The 22,568-nt window shown below is 36.6% G+C and overlaps 1 protein-coding gene across 4 annotated transcripts; it reads left to right on the forward strand.

Moving 5' to 3' along the window:
• Nucleotides 1-498: 498 nt before the first annotated feature.
• LOC113323096 (UPF0481 protein At3g47200-like) lies at nucleotides 499-6,068 on the forward strand. Of its 4 annotated transcripts, XM_026571349.1 has the most exons (4): nucleotides 499-4,233; nucleotides 4,317-4,352; nucleotides 4,442-4,932; nucleotides 5,049-6,068. In XM_026571349.1, exons 3-4 carry the CDS (start codon nucleotides 4,573-4,575, stop codon nucleotides 5,940-5,942), a joined length of 1,254 nt encoding a protein of 417 aa, XP_026427134.1. In that variant the 5' UTR covers nucleotides 499-4,233; nucleotides 4,317-4,352; nucleotides 4,442-4,572; the 3' UTR covers nucleotides 5,943-6,068. The 4 variants fall into 4 exon arrangements, with proteins under 4 accessions (XP_026427134.1, XP_026427135.1, XP_026427132.1 ...); XM_026571350.1 differs by having other exon boundaries at nucleotides 499-4,352; XM_026571347.1 differs by having other exon boundaries at nucleotides 4,317-4,932.
• The last annotated feature ends 16,500 nt before the right edge of the window (nucleotides 6,069-22,568 follow it).

Below are 22,568 nucleotides of genomic sequence, written 5' to 3' on the forward strand. Positions count from 1 at the left end.
ATGACGAGGAATACAAAATCGACCTTGAAAATTTTGATCAGATTACACTTTATTGAGAAGAAAATAATCCTGCATCAGCTTCTCTCCATCGATACTATACCTTCTTGGGAATACTTCTTGTGGCTCTGGAACTCTAGGTATTTGGCCTGTATGTACAAGCATCAAAGTGTCGATTAGTTCATTATCTTCAACTTCATCATCATCAAATTCTTGCAACTTCTTTCGATGCATTTCTTGCTGTAATCTAAACCGACTCATAATAACATACCTCTCTTCATTGGATCTCGCCGTTGATGATTATGAAATTTAAAATGAGAATAGAGATAGAGAAATTGGTGAAATATAGGTTGGTGTGAGTAACTTGGAAAAATACGAGGGCGTATATATAGGAATCAGTAGGGGAGAAATAACCGTTGCAAAACATCTAGTTATCGATGTGATACTATTTAAAACGCTCGATTTAATATATAACGTCAACGATAATCATAATATCGCTCGCTAAAAAATCTACCGTTTAGGGGTTTTTTCATAATGCCGCAATTATAGTTTGCCATGCCAAACAATTTTTTTTGGCATGTACATTGGAATAGGCCATGTAGTTTTTAAAATTTGAAACCCCAGCCAGGATCATAAAAGTTTGTTGACCAGTCAAATTTAGAGGGTCTCTAATCTTGAACCGACGTGAAACCTAGTGTTTTCTTTCCCAATTTGTTTTTTTTCTTAAAGTCGGGGTTTACTTTCTTCCTTTCCTTTTGCGCCTCCTTGTTGGTCAGGGATCCGGTTATTTATCATCTCTTGATACAATAGGCCTCTAGGGTTCTTAATTTATCATTAAGTTATGACGTGTTTGAGAAAGAAGAGCAGTGCAATCACCCATGATGGCGGAGTGCAGAACAAATTTATCAAAATAAAAGAAGAGCTGAACAAAAAGGATAGAGGAAAACAAGTAAAGAATAAAAGAGTTATTGTAAGGGGAAAAAAAAACTTTGATGAAGATGAGCAAAAAAAGGAGAGATTTCTAGTTAAAAAAATTGATGAAAACTACAAGGATGGAGCAATAGCTGTAGAAAAGCGAAAAAGGGTCGAGAATAAAAGAGTTATTGTGAGGAAGAAAAAAACCTTTGATGAAGAAGCGAAAAAGGAAAGATTTTTGGTCAAAAAAATTGACGGAAACAACAAAAAAAAAAATCTCTGGAATTTTTTTTTTGGTGATTATAATCAGTCTCTTCCGTGTCTTCCTGAAGAACTTATAGTTGAAAATATTCTGACGAGATCATCAGGTCGGACTCTAGCACTATGCAGCTGCGTGAGTAAGTTATCGTACAATTCAATTTATAATGATACTAGATTTGCTGCCTCTCATTACATTCATAATCAAAATAAATTGTGAGTCTCTTTTTTAGTCTCCTTAAACCGGTAGATGCTAGTGACAATGAGATGTTGGCCTACATTCTCGGTCTGGAAACAGAAAAGAAGGATAACGATATTTTCAGGTTTAGAACTTATGCAGAGCAAGGTGGGACAGGCACAACTGAATTAGTAGGATATTGTAATGGTTTAGCATGTTTTAAACTAGGGAATGAAGAAGCTGTAAGTGCAGTAGTAGTAGTTAATCCGACCAGGGGTGAACGAATTGGTCTGTACTATCCCAATGATTCGGAATTTATCCTCTTGTGTCATGGTTTCGGTTTCGATTCGTTGTCACAAAAATATAAGGTTGTAGTTATTGTTAAGAAAAAAAAAGCTCCTGAGGTTACTTGCATGGTTTGTACATTAGGAACCAATTCATGAGACACATAACTACAACAGTTGCTGAAATCTCACCACCGCCTGGTGCTCATGCTCTTCCTAGCCAAGCAGTAATAAGAATTTCAAGAAATTTTTGCACATCAGCTACTGTCTGTGGGGGTGATCTTATTTGGAGGATAACTGCTAATCGAGAAGAACATATGTACAACGATAATGATAAGATGGAAATGTTGCTCTCGGTCGACCTCCATAGTGAGAAGCTTCGGTTCAATCGACTTCCCTTTGAATGTACTCCGACCGGGACAAATGAGAATGAATATTTAGTAGTTGATCATCATCTTCTGGAGTTTAAGGGATATCCTTGTATTGCACGGTTGGAGAAGATAATGATAAGCAATACCAATCATCGTTGCTTATCGATATTTTGTTCTTCTTCTTGTTGTTGTAAAGTTCATATGTATATGCTAAAAGACAAGGAAGAATGGATCAAGGGGGAGACGTTCGATATTCAAATTAAGGATCGGGAAGGTTTGCTGCCGGATACCTTCCGTTGTTACACTGACGCTATTACTACTTCTACTGCCATCACCCTTCCTACACGCCTATTGACTTTCTCCGATCAGGTGCTATTGTATTGGTTTGACGGGGACTGTCTTGTGTTCTACAATTTGCAAACAAAACATCTCAAGGTGGTAAAGGGCACCCCAGCAACCCATGGTATTCAAGATGATGATAATATGTACTGTACGCACATGGATTATCAGCTGCACGCTCAAGTGGAGAACTTCCAGTCTTTGAAAACCTTCATCCTGCAGAAAATTCTTTTAAATTTAAAGGCTTTGCTGATAGTTGCCAGTTTATGTCAAAAAAGAAGCTTAAAGCAGGTACCCTGATCACCGGAAGAGACGAGTTAACTTATTATGGTTTCTTATAGTTTGTTTTGTCCTATGATCTAACTTCAGTAACGGTCCTGAAGACTGATGCACGGGAAGAAATGGCATTGAGAAGCGCAAGGTGCAGTCGGTAAAGATTTCACTACAGTGCCACAAATTTGCAAGCTGATCCTAAGTAATCGCTCTTGCTCTTTTGATTCCAGAAGAACGACTTCGCTAGGATCCGGAACTTGCTGCCCGATCCGACACTCCAAGAGACAGGCACGGTTCAGTAGTCAAAGGAACTTCATCACTTTCATGTACCCATCGGACTAGGCCCCTTTCGGGTTTTGATTTCAAATTTCAAATTTTTTTGGGGAATGGTTTTATTTATATGCATGATTATGATGTATGTGGTAGCCTATTTACAAACGCTTATTAGTCTTAGGAACTGAATTGGAAGAATTCTGGTTGTTGAGTTTGTCACTGCATTCTCACTTTCAAATAATCTAAATTTGATGTTGGGTTTTGTAAATTCATTGATGTTTTGTACTTGTTTGACATGATGGCATAATAATTGTGAATTCACGAATTCCATCTGATGCAGCCAAAGCAGCACAATGCCTCACCAGTCCTTTATTGCCTGGTAGTTGATGTTTTTCTGTCTGTGCTCAAGGATTACTCTCTGGAGTTGGTAGATCTTTGACAACAGGTACATTGTTGGTACTTAACTGATGGATTGTATTTAGTCGACCGATTTTATCATATTTCCAGTTTTTTGAGTTCCCATATTGATTTCAAGGTGGACTAGAAACTGTTAAATCTGAAGATGGATGTTTCTGTTCAGGACTCTTAAGCACTGAAAGACATTATCTGACTTCAGTCCTGTATATATAAATAAGCCAAAATGACATCTTTCCTATCAATTTTTGCGCCTTCAGAAAACATTTTGGTGGAAGAGGAGAAACGACGAGATTTCGCCCAGTGTGTTTAGAATTATTGTCTTATGATGCTACTCACCAAATAGCATAGGTTAATATTTTTATTATACTACTTGGTTAATTTTGATTTTTGAAGAATGCATTCATGATTTTTGTTGAACCACTACCTGTCTGTATGCTGCACCCAATAGAGGGCTGTTTATATTTTATATTTGTGCGGGCCGTCCACCAACTTTGTAGCATACAAGAGATGCATCGGCAAAGTTAACTTCAATTATTTCTCTGTTCTTATTTAAAAAGTGTCACTGGTTCCAGCCTTCATTTCATAATCTGCATTTCCAACATATGTTCGGTAAGACATTGTTATAGGCATGGCCCCATGAGTATGCTAGCTAGCCACCTACTCATTATTATTTTAACACGATTAACCTAAACAAAAATTAAATACCAAATCAAATAGGATAGGAAAACTTCTTAAAATGATAAGAAAATCTCTTCATTTCTCTGTAAAACAAGCTTGTTGCTGTTTGAGGATCCTCCAATGGCACCTAAAGGTGGTGCCTTGCAAAAAAAAAGTTGGCAAACAAAGGACTCACAGAAACAAGGTGGCATATGGTAGAGCTTCGGAAGGTTTGGCTGAAAGTATAGCTGAATATTTGTCAAGTACACAGGTAATTAAGATCTTTATTGGTTGTTATCCCCCCTATATACATATGGTAAAGTTGTTCCTCTTTTGCATATGGGTCACTTACAGGGTTCCGGATATACTCCTGATCATATAGCGTCTCCGGTAAGTACTAGTAGTAGCAGTTTCAAGTCTTACGATACTGCAAGTCTTAAAAAAAATGAAAAGAAACAATTCTTCAAATTATGATTCAGACCACTCGCCAAAAACACAAAGGCAGACAACTATTCCAGACGACGGATGGGTGATTGAAATCAACAGTTACGGTGAAGGTGCGGGCTATGGTTCGGGTAAAGCGTGGACAATCTATAGGGTACCGAGGAACATGTTTGAAATTTCGAAAAATGCTTTCATTCCTAAGCTCGTATCCGTAGGTCCTTTTCACTATGGTGATCATTGTTACAAGGCTATGGAGGGACATAAGAAACGGTATCTTCTTCGTCTATTGGGATACACCGATGATTCGGATGGTTTTGCTGAATCACAGTCGTCGTCTGATAGGAAACAACATGTTGGCCTAGGCAGCCTGGTAAGTCGCATGATGGATTTAGAAAAAACTACAAGGGAGTGCTACTCAGAAACTGTGCATAACAATAAGAGCAAGAGTTTTGTTCAGATGATGGTGATGGATGGTTGCTTTATTGTCGAACTTCTTCGCCTTCATCGCAACTCAATCAGCAACAAGGTACTTTTTTCAAATAATAAAAATAGAGAAAATGAAAATTGCATAGCCAAATACAGTACCCAAGAGCATACTGAATGTCAGCTATATATTGAGCTTATTATGTAAATTATGTGCAGGATGTCGATGATCCAGTCTTCACAACCAGGTGGATGTTATGTACACTTCAACGAGATTTATTGATGCTAGAAAACCAACTTCCGTTTCAGGTTCTCGAAGTCCTCTTTGACTTGACTAAACTACCTGGACAAGAGAGCGTACATCTGGTTGATCTCGTTCTTGAGTTTTTCAACCCACTTCTCCCAAGAGGCAAGGAAAAATTAAAGGTAAATCCAAATGATAAGTACGATCACATGCTAGACGTATTTAGAACCGGTTTCCTAGCGGCCATTCCTCCTGCTGCTGATCGGGTAGAAGATTTGGTGACCGATAAGAGTAGTGATCTCTTGAATTGTGCTACAGAACTCCAAGAGGCAGGACTCGAGTTCTCAAAGTCACAACAGCCGACAGACTTACTAAACATACAATTCGATCGGCCCAGTGGTACTCTGAACATTCCACCTCTACGAATGGATGACAACACAGTACCTCTCTTTCTTAATTTTATGGCCTATGAACAATGTGATCGAGATGCACAGCCTTATTTCTCAAACCACTTCATGTTCTTGGATAGGCTAGTGAACACAGCAAAAGATATCGAGGTTCTACATAATAATGGGGTCATAAATCATGAGTTGGGCAGCGATAAAGATGTAGCTATTTTGATCAATAGGCTTAGCAGGGAGATTATCTATGACGCCAACTCATGTCATTTAAGGGAGCCTATGAGGGAAATAAATCTTTATCACAATGAGTGTGCTAAAAAATGTCACGTTTGGTTCAAGGCGCTAAAACGTGACTACTTTAGTAGTTCTTGGACATTAGCTTCACTCTTTGCAGCCATATTTTTATTAGTACTCACTGTTTGCCAGACCTTTTTCTCTGCTTATGCTTATTTTAAGCCACCAAACTGAGGTGGATTTATTGACGATTATCAAATGTGAATACTGGAACCTGAATCAACTTCTCTTTTCCTTCCTCTTGATCATATTTACGCTTATGGATGGAGAAATGTACTTCAATTGGTTTTCTAATTGCTACTTTACACCTTTTTTTTAACGATATAAAGACAAGCTTAAATATTACCGATCTACTTCAATTCAATATGTACTTTGCGAGAATGGAGCTCTAAGAACAGTGGAAACATGTTTTGATTTGGCATAGGTACCATCAAAAACTACAATGTCGACTGATGAGTCTGAAGGTTGTTACTTTGATTACTTGCTTACTAAATGGAAAGTGCTCATTGAGGCCACAATGGCAACAAAGTTCTTTCCATTGTATGCTAATGAAGGGTCTCGCATGCAGTGCACAAGCTTGGTGCTTGTTGTGCAACATCAAATTGGCCTGCTTCATGATGTAGAATAAGTCCAAAACCAACAGTATGTTAAAGCTGTTCAAACATCATACTCAGATGGGTTAGGTTAATTATTGAACCAGACAAATTAATATGGACGAATTTGAGAATCATAAAACACTAATTGTGATTCAAGCCAAAAATAAACAACTTCAAAACAAAACATACTTAATCTGAAAAATATATAACAAAGACGGGACGTATTATGGACGATCGCCAGTCTACAGTTCTCTTATAACCTGTACGTGCATTTTCATTTTACTGAGAAAAAAACAGTTACTTCGCTCCTCACGACTTAAGTAACAGGTTTGCCAACACTTATCTTTTCTAAGCCAGTAGGACAACAGCATTTGCTGCAGCAATAGTTACCGTACTTGGGGGAAAAAAATTTACTTTCAAACTGGTGTTTATAGTATTGGAATCTTCAGAAAATTGCAGATGAATGTGCAAACAGACCCACAACTTTATTACAAGGTCAAACTGTAGCATAAACCATCTGAAGTGCCTCTCAGGTATATGGTAAAGAACACTAAAAAGTTTGGAATTTTTCCATCAGAATTGAAGACAAAACACAATTTAACAACTGCTTAAGGAGAAAAAACTGAGGTCTAAGCTACTCCGAAAACAGATTGAAGCAGATACCCAGTCTTCATTTTAGAACCTGTGATGTTGCTTTTCCCGCTCTAGGTAGTTCTGGACATACCTGCATTTAAGCAAGAAAAAAGCTCAGTCAAGAAAACTCAAACAAAAAAAGATGCTCCAATTCATAATTGACACATCACGTGTTTGTACTTGCGCAGGTATCTGAACAGATCATTAGGAGTCCCATGATCCATCACCAAAAACATACACAAAAATAAAGAGCACAGGCATACTTGCACCAAAACATTGTAACCTAACACGCACCCCATGGCATATGAAGTGCATTCCAATTCATGATTGACGAAGAACAAAAGCAAAATCAGAAGTAAATGATACAGGCCGCTTGAAAGAGTAACAGAAGATATTTATCAAGGGCATTCCAATATGCGCTTACTTTTGCAAGGTAGGATATTAAACTATGTCGTTTGAATGGCATGGTGTCGAGTACAGTGGCAAGGCAAGGCCGCAGCATTGGCCATACATTGTTTTCCAACTAGAAAACCGAATCTAGGTGATATATTACTCAAAAAGCAAATTAGTGGGGCTTCAACCTCAGTTAAATAAGTGAGACCAAGATCAAAATAAAGATTAATATATGAAGGCTTCGCCTTGGCTGCCTGGGGGCATCAAGTACAACATATAGAGCAGTGGCAAGGCAAGGCAAGGCCGCAGCACTGGTCATATATTGTTTTCCAACTAGAAAACCAAATCTAGGTGATATTACTATTACTCAAAAACGAATTAGTGGGGCTTTAACCTCAATTAAATAAGTGAGACCAAGATCAAAACAAAGATTCCAATATGAAGGCATCGCCTTGGCTGCCTGGGCAAGGCGTCGCCTTGTACAGCATAGATGTCAACAGCATCTTCTCTTGTGGTGATTATACTTTGACATCCCTTTCTTTTACTGTGCTATTGAGCAGAATACTTGATCCGAGTTCTCACTTATCTTCTAGCTCAGTCTAAAACCTTGAATCCTATAATAGGGATCATTTTATTGTACCTCGCCATACACCCACACTTAGACAAATTTATCTTCAGTTTGTTTTGGGAAAATTATATAGGAAACTATAAAAAATATAAGAACGTGCTGAACATCAAGAAAAGCAAGAGAAATGCATTCCCTCTCAGGAAATCAGCAACTAGTTCAGGAAGGAAACTGATCAATGGCATAAAAAAAAGACATCTGATGAAATGACAATTTCTAGAATGCAATAAAAGCAAATGGCAAGTTACAATTTCTAAATAAATCCCTTAATACCTCTACTTTGACACCTCTAATGATGAATGATGGTGCCAAGTAACACTCAGACAAACCAATAAACTATGAAGCCAAGAAGGAAACTATCGACCTATGAGAAATCTTATCTCTACTGCCACACAAAATTTAATATGTGAATTAAGTGCACCGAACAAAATTTGGGGGATATAAATGCTTCTGTTCACTGAGACAAAAGTGACTAGCTGAGTTTCATCGAATGAAGCCCTCAGAAATCCTTATATCCATCTCGATTATGAATATCATTTATCGAAGAAATTGCATCCAACATATTAGGACACTCAACTTACAATGATTTCCTTAATATTATTATCACATAAGAAGAAAACCCTAATATACAAACAAATTCTCAACTGATAACGATTTAGGGATTCACCAAGTACCAGATTATAAAAACGATTTCAATGAAAAATATAGATCTAATAGTACTCTTTAACCTAGATACAGGTCAATTTCAAAAACGCAACAAAATCGGATCTAAACAGGACGAAATGAAACCCAAAATTCACAAATTAAAAAATCAGAAGATAAGATAAGAGAGATAGAGAGAGATACGTACAAGTGTGTTCCAAGAAGAGGGCCAATAAGAAGACTAGCGCTGATCCAGTTTTCGGAGACTTTCTTTGTGAGTTTGTGTGGTAGATCCTTCCATAGACCAGACATCACCTGCTGCTGAAATGGTGATAAGCTGTAAATCACTGCCTTCATCCTCACTGGTATTTTCCCCATCTCTCTCTCCTTCTCCTTTCTCTTTTTCTCTCTGGTTTGATTTACGAAGCAGCGGATATTCGATGTTTCGAGACTACTCTGATGGATTACCAAGATTTATACGGGAGAGACGTTTTTCTGTATCTCGATGTATTATACATTACCATACGTTAAGTTTTGGTCCGTAGATATATTAGATCCCAGTCAAATAGGAGTAGTGTTTAATCTGATGGATTTGAGTCCAGCCCACGGTCCACCGCCGTCGGGAATGTGGTGTCCAGAGGTGTGGATTTATATGGTCGGGGGAAAAGTCTGCCCTAGGTTTGTATAAATGAACTTGTAGCGTGTTTGGATAGAGAACCAAAAGAATAGTGAACAGCCCAGGGTTGCACGAACGCTCCATTATTTGAGCCATGTTCGCGTCCGATGCACATCAAACATGGACATGACGTGCATCTTGTGCGTGTATGGGTTGGATGCACTGATGATTCGGGTTTGACGCATTTTTTTTCCGTTTTCATTTAAACTTTTTCGTTTATTTTCCTATTATTAACCAAATGAAGAAAGATAAACATTTAGATCAATCATTAAACCGATTCATCCGATTAGAATACAGAATAATAAGCTTAAGGAACTGTAACCGAGACATTAATTAATTACATTATATATCCATAAACATTAATCTTTCGTCAGTAAACAATGATCACCAGCATTTATTCTACATACATCTAGGTACAAAGGTAGAGTCTTAGAATAATTTTTTGTCTTGCTATCACAACATAGATAACAGAGGAGAAACATTAAAGAATACAGAAAAGAAGAGATAACTAGGTAGATGTGGATTTAGTGTTAGTAGAAGGTGAAGTAAAACAATTTGACGGTGAAGGAAAGTGAAGAAGAGGAGGCGAGAATAAAAAGATAGAGAGATCAAATGGGATAGTTAGGTTTTTATTAGGTTTTGTAATGGAAAATGACATTATGTATACCCTTGGTTAGGCATGTGTTGTTCTAAGAATGCATTTTGATTGTGCCATGTGTTTAATGGTGATTGATTGCTTGACCTTCGGCGTGTATAAACAAACAATCTCTTCTTTTCATTTGAAATTCATACACAAAAAAAAACATAATGTGGCATCATTTTCTAATTTTCATGATCGAAACACTTGACTTTGATCTATAAATACATGATTATATATATAAAATATGTATATAAGTGTCGCGTCCTAGTTTTTGAGAATATTGTAGTGTCCGCTTCGTGTCGTGTCCGCGTCTGCGCAACCCTGGTGGACACTAGCAGTCCGTTTGGATCTCATTCCAAAAGTTGTTTTTTAACTTGTGGAAGTAGGAGTTAGTTTGAATGACTTCTAGAAGCCGAAGCTAAAGTATTTTGGTTGTGTCTTCTACTTCTGAAGAAGTAAAAACACTTTTGTTTATGGTTTCCAAACAAATTTTAGAAGAGGAAGCACTTGTGCTTCAGAAGTAACTTCCCAAAGTCAGAAGGGAAGACATTTTGTTTCATAAAACATTAAAATTTTTTTTCTAGCAGTTATTTTGAAATTGCATGCCTAAAAAATGTTCTCATGTTTTTACTTATAGAAGTATGGTTGTCAATGGGTTCGGGTCCTTCCAGGTATCGCTAGGCCCGGACCCCACTTATAAAAAATTGAATTTGGTTCCTAAATTTGTGGACCTAGAATCGAACCCGTTTAAAATTTCGGACACCCGTATGTCCCGGTTACCCGTTGAGTATTAAAAAAACTATAAAGAAAAACTTAAAAACTTAATTTCTTCCTCTTTTTAACTTGAATCTAAATTATTGTTATAAAAAATTATTACCTTTGTTAATTTACTAAATAAAGATTAAATGTAAGAAAAAAATGAAAAGAAAAAAAACAAAGCAAAAAACTAGCAAAAAACTTATAATTTTACTAAAAAGATGAATAACATTCGGGTTAAATTGGGTAACTACCCGTCGGGTCCTAAGTTGTTAATGGGTCAAACTTTGGGACCCCGAACCGGACCCGAATTTATCGGGTCCGGTTGCGATTCCGGGGTAATGGGTATCCATTGACAGCCCTATTTGGAAGTCGAAAAACGACTTTTTTAACTGATATTCAAACAGGTTATTGCTATCTGCCCTGCTAAAATTTGAAATATAAAATGTTAAGCGTATTTGGCGAAAACTCGGTCTCTGTCCTGGCTAGTGCCGAATAAAATGTACAAATAATTTTTTTAATTAAAATTTAATATTACCGTGACCGACAAAAAAACGAGTGCAACACTAAATTGTTTTGAGAAGTAACAGGTTGTTTGTTTTATTTCTGGCTCAACTGATTCGTTGAATCTGGCTTGTTATATCTGAATCTGACTCATTACATCTAGAGTTATAGAAGATCAGGTACCCGGATTTTTATCAACGTCATTGATACCTTTTTAGGCTTGACTTAGTTAAATGGGTACAACATACTTTACAAACGGACCCTGGAGTAAATCATTCTTTGATTCCTTAATACCTAAGGTGCAAGTACCTATTTCTCCTGATGATATTCGTCCTATAAATCTAAGTAATGCTTTACTGGAAGTTTTCCGAAAGAATAACAACTAAACGTCTTGCCTTTTTTAGATAGTCTAATTTCACAAAATCAATATGCCTTGGTTCCTAATAGACAAATCATTGTTAATGTTGTAGTATCACGTAAAATCTTACAAAATATAAAAAATTGTGAACCTAAAGTAGGTCATATGACTATTGAATTATATATTTCAAAAGCATTTGATCATACGTAATGGTATTTTATTATTCACGTCTTTAAGCTTCTTTTTTTTTTAAAATAAACAACGGCCTTCAAAAAGGTTAATGATCCCCCTCAACAAATGGTGAAAGTCAGATTGGAGGAACAGACCAATGCATAGAAGACTTGTGAGTTTTGGACCATTGAGCAAGCTCATGAGCAACAAAATTATACACACGAGGTTGAAAAGTAAATAGACAGACAACTAAGAAGGAAAAATAATACATAATATCCTTGTAAATAACATTCGTTCTAGAATCTCCATCAAACACGCTAGCAGAAAATTGGTCGATGAGATTCTTAGCATCACTTTCAATGATGATATGAGTAAGATTTTTTCTCCATATATTTCTTCAAGACTGCCCAAATAGCTCTGGCTTCAGCTTCTTCAACAGAGTTTATTTCAAAAACTATAGACGCACAAAAGGAGGCTTTGTTTGAAAAATATCTCATCACATAGCACGCACTATTGTTTCCAGATAAATCATCAAAGGCACCACCAGTATTAAACTATATCCAACCAATGGGAGGGGGCATCCATTTGTCACAATACAAATGGTAATAGTGGGAGAGATGTGCAGTTTATGCTTCCTAGTTAGGAGCATAGCTCTAGCTCCATGCAGGACAATATAGTGGTTTTCCTTAATATTTTGAAAAATCAGGTTATTTCTACTTTTCCAAAGAGACCACAAAATAGAGACAAATAAGCATTGAGCTTCGTCAGGAAGCTTAGAAACAGGGTCAACAAGCCAAAACATCATCCAATCCAGAAAGAACTTGTTACTAAAGGCCTGGGTGTTAACACATAGAGAATAAATAAACCAAACTCGACTAGCAAAGGGACAAAGAACTAAAGCATGCATAACAGACTTATAAGGATCATTACATCTAGAGCAGTCAACAATATGCATAGGTATTCTAGTATTCAAAACAGTCCTAGAAGATATCTCATTTCTAGCAGCTTTTCAGGTAAAAACTTGGATTCTGTAAGAACTATGAATTTCCAAATGCGCTTCCATAGATTACTACAAGGGGGAGACCTAAGTCTTTTGAGTCCTAACTAAGCATATTTTGAAGTAAATCTACGAATCTTTGAAAGTTCCCAGACCCTCATGTCAGGAGTGCATAACTGGCTTAAGAAAATGGTGATGATCGTCTTTAAGTTTCTTGGTTATTCCGACGAGTTTTGTGATTTAATTTATATGTGTATCCCTGTTGTTACTTATTCTGTTCTTGTCAATGGATCTCCTAGTGAAACTTTTACTCCTATAGGTATCCCATAGGGATATCCCCTAGTCTCCAACTATTTTTATTTTATAGAAGCAAAAAATGAGAGGGTACTAAGTACACCATCAACTTTTTCTTTTGGAAACCTGTATGGACAAAACCCAATACAATTGCAAGTATATCTAACAAAGATCTTTAAAAAAAATATGTATATACAGTTTTTCCCTTTTTCTTGCATAATCAATATATCTAGACTTAGAAGTCTGTGAACCTGAGTAAAAGAGTTCTTGGACGATCTCAGAAATCAATATCCAAGATCAATCTAGTCGTATCCAAATCAAGAAGATTCGAATTCTAACAAGCATGAAACTTGCAATCTATCTTTCAAGATATGAATTCAACAAAAACGACTTTTGTTTTTGATCTCAGTTAATAAGGACTTAAACTATCTAGATTGATTACGTACTACTTGTGTTATTCCTATTATAAAGATAAAGCAACAAAATGCGGAATATGAAAAACACAAGTCACCAGAAATTTTGTTGACGAGGAAAACTGTACCTGCAGAAAAACCTTGGGACCTATTCCAGCTTTAAAGACCAAATTAAATTTATCCGCTATAGACACCAGATACTATCAACTCAAACTGGAATGTAGTCGAGACCGAATTAACCAAGCAATTCGTCTGTAGTCATGCTCCCTACGTCTTTTGAACCTCTCAAGGTTCTTCGCAATTGATTCACTTAGTTGATGTCCTTTATAGCCTAAGAGTTGCTTCAACCTAAGTGAAGACATTTGATATCAATCTTCCTCTAACAGATAAGCCTATTGATTTCACTTTTGATTTTTCAATCTAGGTTTGGAAATTTATTTGCAATAGAAAAAGTCCAACAAACTTCACGAATCAAGAACACTTACACTCACTTAGTTGGGAAGCCTGGATTACTAACCATCTCTCAAGAATAATCGAACAAATCAAAGAAGAGTTTAAATATTTATCTTGAGGAATCGCACGTCTAAGACGAAGAGAATTTCGTGATTTCTTTTTATTTCGTTCTTAATCTGAAATTATGAAAACCCCATGGACCAATAAGAAAAAGATCCGAATGCAGGAGCTATCAGGTAAAAAATAGTCGGACATGGCTTCACGAATCCCTAAGTACATACTTTAATAAACCTAATTATGCTTCTCAGAGGAAACCTATGTCAATAAAGGACGACTCCAGTATACAACTAGGACACAAAAGTGTTAGGGATTAGATTTTCCAGTTGTTTGAGTCTCTCTATTTATAGACTTTTAAGATTATAGGTAGATTTGAATTCAAGCTAAGATAACTTGAGATTCAAACAAACACTTTCTCAGTTTAGATAAAACTATTGTAAGGATTTCATGAAAGCATGTGAATGTTCGTCTTGAAATTACATAGAAGAATACACACTATGGTCCAGGGTTCTGAAATCATCTACAATGATAGTTCATGGAAATATGAATATATAAATATAATCGTGTTAATTTAGCACTCAGGACTCAAAACCACACAGTGATTTAGTGATCATAGATGTCTTAGAAGTGTTTAAGAGAGTTGTAACAGTGCAAAACATATTTATGAAAATAGTTTATGAGTATCTTCTTGATTCGTACTGGGTAGGTATGTGTAGGGTACACGTATCTATGAACCAGTTCGCGAATTCAGTGAGTTAGGGTACGCGCGTTGGTTCTACGAACCCTAATCTATTCAAGAACTCAATCCCTTGGGTTACACGTACTGGGTACGTGTACCTCCCCATTTTATACGAATTCAGAACCTAAGGGTATGCGTACATTCCTCTATTCCAAAACTTCAGTTGACTAGTGTACGCGTACCTATCTTGTGTCCAAAATCTCATTAGTTCTGATAACTCTCTTTCAATGATTTGAAATATTGTCAATCGTTATAGATATGAAATATCATTACTTGTTCGATTTCCAAATGATCAACTTGAAACAAAATAAGTTCTTAAACAATAAATTGGTCTAATTAACTAAGAATTCTAAGTATCTATGAACAATATTGCTTAAAGTATATTTCGAGATATTCAACAAGACAAGCTTGACTCGAAACTTTTTTTTTACAATATGAAAGCTACTAAAAGCATACGACATAGTCTCATAAAGACATAATTGCAAATCCATTAAATAGGATGATTCGGTCTTCACATACCCCTTTTGTTAGAGCATTGCTCGGCCGAACTCGCATGCGTTGCTATCTCAAGCATGTTTGTCAATATTAATGATCAAAACTATATGTTTTGATTTCTAGTTTACTTATGAATAAGCCTCGGTCTAGGATAGTTAAGTGTAATTGAGCTTCAGACTCCATGGCGATCATCTTACGAAGACGAAGAACTACTCGAGGAACAAGTGGAACTTCATCCGACTAAAAGGTATGTGGAGACTTGAACTTATCTATCACTCAAAAGTTTATTCTATCTCCTACTCTTGAGACAAAAGTCGTATAAGTATGATAGTTTTCATATATACACATTTGCTATTTCGATCCGAGTTTACTCGCCTATCTTTTTGTCAAAATATGTGTTGGTAAGCTTTCGCTTTAACCATTTTCATCTTTACCCGTGACGAAAGTCATGATGACGTTTCAATCTTGAAAATATCTTAGATGACGATAATCATGAATAACGATTATTATAACATTATAGAAGAATGTTTCAATGATTGAAATGTAGAGTTGAGATTACCATATATGGACATAAGCATATATAGTTTGTTCGCACATTATTGTATAAATCCATGTGCCATAAACCAAGTGTGTGCATATGTGTGCATAAGATATTGGTGAAGGAGACAGGTTGAGTACGCGTATCAGCGGAAGTTTTCCAACCGAAAATTTCTGCTGAGTTTGTAAGTTTACAAACTAATAAACCAGTCACCTTAAGTACGCATACCCGTATGCGTACCCACTGAAGTTCTCATACCCGAAAATTTATGCTGAATTTGGAAACCAAAGCCAACTCAAATCCGGTAGATAAGGTACGCATACCCGTACGTGTAGCCAAGCTGGTACGGTTACTCAAATCTAAATGAAATACATTTCATTTATGTATGACAAGCTAAGTTTCGATCTAATGGTTAAAAGATATTAGCTTGTTTGAATCAGGTTTTTCATTCTAACGGTGAATATTGAATGCTTTGTTACCAAGGTAACTTAGATTGCAAACCCTGATTTGAAAACTATATAAAGGAGACATCTAGCAACTGGAAAAACTGATCCCCACACCTTCTGTGTGATACTAGTTGGTTTGCTAGAGTCGGTTCTCCTGTAACCTTAGGTTTCTTCTCGAGACCCTGTAGGTTAACAACTGAAATACTTCATTGGGATTGTGAAGCCCGACGAAACTACTTCTCTTGTAGTTGAGCGATCTGATCTTGACATTTTCTATCATACGAGTTCAACTGAATAATTGAATTGAGATTATATCTCCGATAGGGCAAGATAAAAAGAAATCACAAACATCTTCGTCTCATCGTTTGTGATTCCACAATATCCAGTTTCGCTACCATACGATTTAGATTATTTTGAGGTGATTGATAATACTAGGTTGTTCTTCGCGAATATAAGTCCGGGTTATCAATTAGTTCCTGTTCACCTTGATTTATCGAAAGATGGAATAAAACTCATAGGTTTATCTGTGGGAGATAGATTTATCTATCATCATAGATTTTTCTGTGTGATACAGATTTGTTTATTAAAGTCTTCGACTTTGGGTCGTAGCAACTCTTAGTTGTGGATGAGATTAGCTAAGGGAATCAAGTGCGTAGTATCCTGCTGGGATCAGAGACGTAAGGAGCGCAACTGTACCTTGAATTAGTGTGAGATTGATTAGGGTTCAACTACAGTCCATACTGAAGTTAGTTTGTAGTAGGATAGTGTATGTAGTGGCTTAATGCAGTGTGGTGTTCAATCTGGACTAGGTCCCGGGGTTTTTCTGCATTTGCGGTTTCCTCGTTAACAAAACTTCTGTTATCTGTGTTATTTCTATTCCGCATTATATTTTGTTATATAATTGAAATATCACAGGTTTTGCGTTAAGATCAATCAATTAGAATATCCAACCTTTGGTTATTGATTTAAATTGATTGACACTTGGATATTGGTCTTTGGTACCATCCAAGTTTATCTCTCTAGTATTTGATAAAGACTCGCAGATTTCCATTTTCTTGAGTAAAGATCAAATCGAGAGATTGAGATATTAACTCCTTGATATACTTTTTAAGATTGAGTCTGACTGTCTAGTTGATTCTCTTAAAAGTATATTAGAGTTCGTCCATACAGATTGCTAATCGAAATATTGGGTGAGGTTCTTGTTCCCCCTCTTTTTCACCTTTGTCGATGAAGTTCTCCAAGTGTCTTCATTTGATCTTCAGTTTTCGATCTTCGAGGGTTATTCAGTGATGTCCGATACTCGACTACCATACTCTAATCCTAGTCCGAGACATGAATTTAGTAGACTAAATCAAGATATAGTTTTGTACATTAAACATTGACAACAAGCTTGAAATAACAAACTTGTGAGTTCGACCAAGCAGTTTTATAACAACTGGCATCCAGGTGTTCCTCATCTAGGCATTGCTTGTATTCCTATCACTAATGAATATATTGTTTACATTTTCTTTGATGCAGCTTTTCGTAAAAGCAAAAAGAGATTTGTCGATGATATGCTTCAACTAAATAACCTTGATCATATATGTGATATTGCAGGAGGGAATTGATGGTGCTCAGGATTAGATGAGGTGGTAGGCTTTTAAGAGTGTAAAATAAGAGCAAGAAAGAAGCCTACTTGTTATACCTGCAAGTGCACAGGGTCTGTTGTAGTAGATGTGTGCAAGTCAGGGTCGAACCACAGAGACTAGGTGTGTGTGATTGAAGGTTTCCTAGCTAAGCTAGATCTCTAAGTGTAGCAGTGGCAGTGAGCTAATGAAACAAAGGCAATGAGCCTAAGGCAGTGAAGTGACAACAAAGAAGTAAAGGGAATCAAATAAAAACAAGAAACAGTAAAGGAAATAGGGATTTTGGGTGAAGACTAGGGATTATATTCCACCATTTCACCTAGACTAAGTTAATCTCAGTTCAATACTGCTCTTGTCCCTTTTAAAGTTATCAATGAGCTTCTTGGCTCAACTGACTAACTAGATGGCAGTGGAGGTTCTATGCCTGCTGCTCATCAAAGGGTTGGGTTAGAAAGGAAGCTAAAGGCACTAAGATAATTCTAATCCTAGTAGTAGTTGGGGCTCTCACACTGAAACTACCCACAGAGAAGCCACTTAGGTGTTTTAACAACCTAAAGGATGTTCTAATCACAACTAAAGTGCTTTGATTAAGACTATCCTAAACATTTCAGCACAACAAGCACAATATCTAGCTTGGATTAAATTAGCAGAAGCATCATGATTTCATCTCCCCCTTAGCAAATAAACTAGAACATGATGAATTTGATGAAACAACTGAAGATTAAAATGAACTGATATTGAAAACAAAATTAACAGTTGAGGTCCTGGCTATTCCAGGCCTCTTGGTGGTGCTCTGGCTAATCCAGGCATCATTCTAACATTCACCCTTCATCTCTATTTATACCCAAAACATTCAATTAGGGTTTACAAGCATTTTCCCCAAATTTGATAAAATTAGGGTTCTTGGGAAATTGGGGAAAACTCACCATACCCTCTGAATTGTTGTCCCCTCTGCAAATTGACGCCAACCCATGCTTGTACTTCTCCTCCTCTGCTAATCCTCTACTCGAATTTCTCCCAAATTTTGTCTTCTCTTCACTGTGGTGAAACCCTGGTTATGTTTGTCTTCTTGGTAGCATCAAAAATCGATGCTAAGAACAAGACAGACACGACTAGGGAAGAGGTAGGTGATGGTGGTGGTGTCCTGGTGGTCGTGGTGGAGATGGAGACGGTGGAGCAGACATGACAGTGTCTGCCATGGTCGGGGGAATAGGAAGATGGGTTTTGGGGAAAATTGATTTGGGAAGAAGGAGATTTTTGTTTTAGGTCGATGGGTTCGATGGCTAGGGTGTTGAGCGGAATCATCTGAAGTTGATACGCAGCGAGGAGATCCGTTGGATAATCACTTACTAATTGAATCGAACGGCACGATGTAAACAAGCTCTGAGAGACCGTTGGATTAAGTGATATAATGAAGCTGACGGCTCCAGATGGAGTTAGGTACTATGGTGTTTGACAGGAGCTTTGGATTTTGATGCACAATGATGAGGCGGCCGTTGGATGATGAGATGGATCCAATCTGACGGCTCTCATGGAAATGGGTATGGATAATAGAAATGGATTTGGGTAAGGGTTTTGGGCCTTGGGTATGCCAAGCCCATATCTTCTTTAAGAACAATTCTTCCTCTTCAAGCCCACTTCTAGTTGATCCGGCTCTTGCAAACATCATTCTTCGCTTCCTCCTAGCGGGAGTCTTTTGATCCGTGAGTTAACCAGGCTTTATTTAGTACCTAAAAATGCAAAATTAATTAAGAAAAGTATTTATTCTTGAAAACAACGAAAACACAGAATATGGGATAAAATGTAGAATTAATGCACAAAAGATGAGTTAAATGCCAAGAAAAATATATAGAAATATGCACTTTTTAGCACTCATCAAATACCCCCAAACCTGAATTTTACTTGTCCTCAAGTAAAACAAAACTAAGGAAATCCTACCTATACCACTGTCGCTGGTCTCTCGAATGCATTTAGCGTATGCACTAAGCCTTTTAAACCACTAAGTGTACCTAGTGGACGAGTGAAGTCTCGTGAAGGTTTGCTTAGAACGTACCTACAAAGTTCTAGGTCAAAATATAAGCTCAGATTCCATCAAATGTGACATGTGCAAGTCAGTTTAAGCTCACAGCAAAATTGAGATGTCAATCTAGCTATCAAAGGCACAATCCTAGCACTGATAACAAATAAAGACATGTGATAAGAGTGTAAAGTGTATCTACACATGTGTAAAGAAAGATATGATGTTATGACTACTAATCACCAAGAGATAGTTTCTCAGGCTAAGAACCGAGGTCGAAATCTAGCTAGCTGTCCGGACTTTACGAGAATTGTGAATGAGTAGGAGGTCTTTCACAATTACTCGCGTTGTACATCAATGAATTGCACCTTTCCTTGCTTATTACAATATAACAAAAGATGACTCTTATTTACATAGACTACTCTCTTTTATTTTTGGAACAAGAGAGGATGGAATTGAAAAATACTTGATTTTTTTTTTTGATATTTTTTCTGAATATATACATCGTTTTTTTTTTTTTTTTTTTTTTTTTTTTTTTTTGGTTTTTTGATAAGGAAACACTTTTGATACATAACAAAAAGAAACAAAAAATTACATGACACTTTGCAAGAGGTACCCCTTTTTGATGCACCCAGTTAAATTCGATGGTTGTTTTTCTTAATGTAACCTCCACCTTCTATCCCAACCAACCAAAGAACAAGCTAGTCAAGTTTCGTTCAGTATTCTAAAGTGATTGGCAACTAAAACTTCCGATAGAACACCTCAAGGATGAGGCTATACATGTATTGGTAGATCGTGCGCGTGCAAGTTTCTTATCACTATGTGAATTGTGCTAGAATCAGGGGTGCCTAAATATCTAGACTAAGACTCCTAAAAATTACATATTTGCACAAGAGTCAACATTTCAAGGTAAATGAGCTCGATTTTTATGATTTTTCAATTTTTTAATTTTTAATTTTCAATTTTTCAATTTTTTCAAAAAGAAGGAGTTCTTGTTTTCAATTATGGCATATTATCAAAGTATCTACTTTTCACCCCAAACCTAAACTAAATATTGTCCTCAATGTTTCAAAAGATAAACAAAATTATAATACAACATATGAAGAGGATCATGTTGAGCAGAGAAAAAGGAAAGAGAATACCCGATTTCGGCGAAAGCAATATTAGAACTCCGTTATTCAAGGCAAGAATCCAACATATGTCAGCCGAAATCATATTGGATTAGCAAAATATATACAAAAGGAACAAAAGGGTTTTAAGAAATTTTATCTACTGGATTATATACAAAAAATTCACCATACACTAACAATCTAAAGAGTTGAGGATCAACCCAAAAGACAAAGTGTAGAGGTTTCAACAGCTTCACACAAATATAACAGGAAATAAACGCAAGTGAAACTGTGAAACAAAATGAGCTACCCCCAAACCTGGATTTTTCAACGGACAAAATTTTGGAAACAAAATCTCGCAGTTTTGGGGGTTCATCATGCACAAGGTCTAGCTCGAAATGAACTGTGCTAGGGACGGGCAAACATGTTAATTCCAACTGTGGCTCCTCAAAGATATTATACTTAGATGCAAAATAGTCCAAAAGGACTTGGGAAGCACACAGTTCCAAACCTAGATTAGGGACTCTCAGAAAAGTCGGTTTGACAATATGGGTACAAACCAAATCTAGGTTGGGTGGAAGGCCATCAGATTATGACTTATGTAGGACGATAGGCACATCATTACTAATCACATCAACATCTCCTAAGTCTTCTGCACGTGTCACAACATGCTCACAATCATCAAACAAATTGTCCAGATCACAATCAGAGTCATCAACATCATCAACAAATTTATTTTCATGCATCGAAAAATCAGGAGAAATATCACAATGTGACCTAGGTAGAGAATCAGACACATCAAATATATTTTCATGCATATTAGCATTAGTGTCTACAAAAGATTCAACTATTCCTATGTCATGCTCATCTTCGCAGAATAATTGTACGAATCCCATGTCAATATCAAAATCATATGAATTACAATGAGTATTAGAAAAAACAACATTCATGAAGGTCGAGGGCGAGAAGCCATATGTTATTGAACCAACAGGTTCCACAATATTTTCATGTTCTTCTAACATATCATCATAATCATCATCATGGTAGCATGCATATTTGTCCTCATTAACAGTGGTGGTGTCATTAGTCGATTCATATTCCTCTAAATTAGGTTCATATTCAACATCATTTACATGAATGGGACTAGACACTTCATTAGGGACAACATACGTTTCCTCATGAATTTCCTCCTTTTGTTGGTGAAGCAAAATCTGATCTAAATATGTCTGAATTCGTGATGTAGATCTATCAAAGTTTTGCCTACTGAGTCTGAAAGCTTCTGTGGTGGAGTCTAAATTCATGGGAGTACAAAATTCTTCATGTTCAAATTGTGGTGAATGGTACATGTGTGCATGGTCATTAGGGTTTACAAAATATTGATCGCAACCCTCAAAGGATTGATTATGGTCCCAATGACTACCATTCTCACAATTTATGGGCATTTCATACCTTGGATTTTCTTTAGATTGCCTAAAATTATGCAAAATATGACAATTCTCAACAGGGTAGTCTAAACTACCACATGCGGGACATGCATAGATTTCAGGTTGCCTAAGAAAATTAGATGTGACAGGTTCCTCATGTGATTGCATTTCTAAAGCTGCGATTCGAGCTTCTAATTGA

This window comes from Papaver somniferum, chromosome 11 (genome assembly GCF_003573695.1).
Source record: "Papaver somniferum cultivar HN1 chromosome 11, ASM357369v1, whole genome shotgun sequence".
Taxonomy (NCBI): domain Eukaryota; kingdom Viridiplantae; phylum Streptophyta; class Magnoliopsida; order Ranunculales; family Papaveraceae; genus Papaver; species Papaver somniferum.